At 32.5% G+C, this 3355-nt stretch overlaps 1 protein-coding gene and 1 non-coding gene across 2 annotated transcripts in view; both read left to right on the top strand.

Moving 5' to 3' along the window:
• Positions 1-120: 120 nt before the first annotated feature.
• Trnaf-gaa lies at positions 121-193 on the top strand. Its single transcript has one exon. It is a non-coding gene; the product is annotated as a tRNA-Phe (tRNA).
• A 1524-nt stretch (positions 194-1717) lies between these two features.
• LOC102670750 (kielin/chordin-like protein) overlaps positions 1718-3355 on the top strand; it is an 83361-nt gene continuing 81723 nt past the window's right edge. The window contains exon 1 of the mRNA XM_006613553.2: positions 1718-2160. Coding sequence (XP_006613616.1) covers positions 2094-2160 — 67 coding nt within the window. The 5' untranslated portion in view covers positions 1718-2093. The remainder of the gene's footprint in view (positions 2161-3355) is intronic.

The raw sequence follows: 3355 nt of genomic DNA, 5'->3' as shown, positions 1-3355 counted from the left end.
GTGGTTATATGAAAAAAAAAAAAAAAAAAGATTAATTGTATTTTAGAATTAACGAAATGACAAGTCAATTGATCTTTTTAAATTTGAGTAAAACCGCCATTAAAAATTTTAATACAACAAGCCGAAATAGCTCAGTTGGGAGAGCGTTAGACTGAAGATCTAAATGTCCCCGGTTCGATCCCGGGTTTCGGCAAAAATTTCTTCTTTTTCCATCTTTTATTCTTTTACGAATATTTAAATGTTATATTCGAATATATTCTACTCAAATTTACCAATACTTTTTTCGTATCGTCAGATGTTATAAATTAAATCAAATATCCATGTAGAATTATAAATGGATCTCTTATATTTAAAATATATTTTATAATTTTTGATTATTATTTAAACGTTTACAAAAATTTTCAATAATGAAAAATCTTTTTCTGTAAAATTATTTGCAACCATGTTTACGGTTCAAATAATTCTTTGAAACTGGTCTACTACGTTGAATGCGTCTGACAGCGACGAACAATCTGTCATGCGAGTAAACAGGGGGAAAAAGCTGGTTTTTCGACGGGAAACAATATGCAGTTTGAAATTACGACGCGTAAATAATTCACGAACAAACAAAATCAAAATGAGAATTTCCATAATATGTTTTAGTAGGAGTTGATAACCAATTTTGTTAAAACGTGGATTTGTTTCAATATATAATACAAGTCATTTTATAATATACGTAATATATGTATGGAATTTTATATAATTGAGAATATGATGAAGCTAAATGATAAAGAAATGGAATTCCAAATGTTATTGTTTTTAATTATTATATTTATTTATTTTTTGATCACATACGAATTTTAATTTTCGTGAAATGTAATTTTATTCATAAAATATTATTTAAAAAGATTATTTCTACCTTTGAAAATTGTATAATATAATTAGTTTTTATCGTACTTTTTTTTTTTCAAATAACGTTACTGAAACATATTAAAACAATATGTCAAAAGTTGCTCGTATGTATTCCGATAAAAAAATTTAATCCCCGAATGTAAAAAATAGTCGCAACACGTAGTTCATATTTTCAAAGTTAGAAACTTTTAATTAAATTTATTGGACAAAATATATGCACTTTTTTGAAACGAATAAATAAAATTCACAAGATATGCATAACGAGAAGAGATTAGAAACGCATAATATACTTTGATTCAATATAAAAATGTATTAAAATCGTCGCTTTGATAAATCACTGATATTTTAACAAAAAGGAATAATGCGATTACTATATCATAGATACAATTACATTAAAAAAAAAATTCTTCGAACAACTTACAAACACCATTATAATCCTCATAAGCATCGTATACCAGAAAATTACTTTTCTCCATAAATCTGTTTAAACACCGCAAGTTCAGATTTCACGTCCTCGCGTGCCTGTTGCGCTGCAACGCGCGTGTATGCATACTCTCGAGCGTGATGTGCACACACGTACACGCTCGATCCGAGTCTCACGTTACGCAAACGACGAAAGAAAAAGCCTGGTCGGATGTCAGAATTTTATGGCGACAAGAGGCTGCGGAGTCTGTTTCCATGGATCTCGTGAACGAAAACAGGGAAAGGCACTTTTTAAATTCGAGAAAAAAAATCGCGTGCGGTTAGCAATGGCCATTTGTGCGTTCCGATTGGTCGACGCTCGCACGTGCGCATAACCCCTTTTTCGGACAACGATGCAAAGGGACTCGATGCGCCGTGCTCAGTCGGTTTCGATCCTTGTAGGAGGGAGGATGTTGTCCGCTCGTTTGCCGGCGACGAAACGTCAAGCGAAGTTTGGTTAACGTTTCTCGCTTCCCGATATCGAAAATATTATTTGTTATGGGACGATAGGGGTACGCGTCGGATCGTGTCGGATAGTTGGACGTCGAAAATCGAACGTGGCAACGTTACATCGTTCGCAAATGTTTACGTGGTAAGAGCCAGTGCACGGACTGAGAACACAAAGGGGTTCTTCGCGATTGTGCGACGTTTACACGTGCGTTCCTACGATATATATACGATCATCGATCGATTTGGCGAGTTGGTCTGTCAGCAGGGCTGCGGTTCGAATCGAGTGAAAAATGAGAACTACATCGTTGCTCGCTCTCGTTGTCTGTCTGCAGTGCCATATCACTGGTATCATAGCTGGTAAGTCATATTTTTCGTCCATTTATTTGTCTGTTTGACATTCGGTGACAGATCACGTGATTCTTGAACGTAGAAACGTGTCGTAATTAAAATATACACGAATGATGATATAATTATATTTTACTTTACGTATCGAATGAAATAATTTTCTTTTGAATTTTTCATTTTTTTCTTCTGTTCCGTTATTTTTCGACTTGCGAAATTTAAAGAATAATGTTTTTTCACCGATGTTGAACAGATTTCAATTTTCCTGTTTTTAAATATATTATATTTCTTGTACTTCAAAAAGGAAAGTATAATATTCTCCGGCATAAACGGTTTAAAATACGAAGCGAAAATAAATATTTGCATCAAGCACTATAGGTAGAAGGCAAGACAGGGATAGAACGTGACAAGTGATGTAAGACCTCTATTATCATATTTTACTCGTTACCCGACATTTAAGACGTTATATTAGGCGGGCAATATTTTTATAGTAAAATATACGAGATCCAAGACAAGAATTTAAATTTGAATAAAAATTCAATTACTTTGTTTCATTTCACTCATTCAAAGTATTTTTCATTTATCTTACCAGAAATGTATCAAAATTCAATAAAAAAGATATTTCTACATCCTATTAAACATACAATCCCTTGTTTATACTATTCCTTCACGTCTTTAAAATCAGTCGAATCTCTAATCGAATTTTCCTTGGTGAGGATATTTGTTTAAAGTCACGTTTCATATTCTACTAGGTTCATTTTTGTTCCTCGTGCACGGTCGCGAGTGAAATACAATGTGAATGCTGCTTGTGGCCGTCTGTGCATTCGAGATAAGATACTTTAATCCGTCGGTATAATGCATTCGCGATCGTAAACGAGAAAATTTCTTCGAATAAACGATTACAAGGAAACGAGGAAAATATTGTTTTGTTAATATAATCTTTCTACAACACACGTCCAAATTGCTTAAATTTTTCTTCCCTCATCGTTGCAACCTTTTAAAAGTTGAATATATTATTCGAGTGACGATGAAATTTCACAGATTTTTTTTTTTTTAATCAAAAATATATGATAAATTAACATCGCTACCAAAGTGAAAAAGAAAAATTTACTTGTCCAAAATGTTATGTAAAAACGAGGAATTGTTTACCGATAAAATTTTATCCATATTTTGTGACTTTTTTAATGTATATAAAAAAAAATCTGTACGA

The sequence above is a fragment of the Apis dorsata genome, unplaced genomic scaffold, assembly GCF_000469605.1.
Source record: "Apis dorsata unplaced genomic scaffold, Apis dorsata 1.3 scaffold_156, whole genome shotgun sequence".
NCBI lineage: Eukaryota > Metazoa > Arthropoda > Insecta > Hymenoptera > Apidae > Apis > Apis dorsata.
Note: the sequence above shows the minus strand (reverse complement) of the source record. Positions and strands in the feature narration are given on the sequence as shown.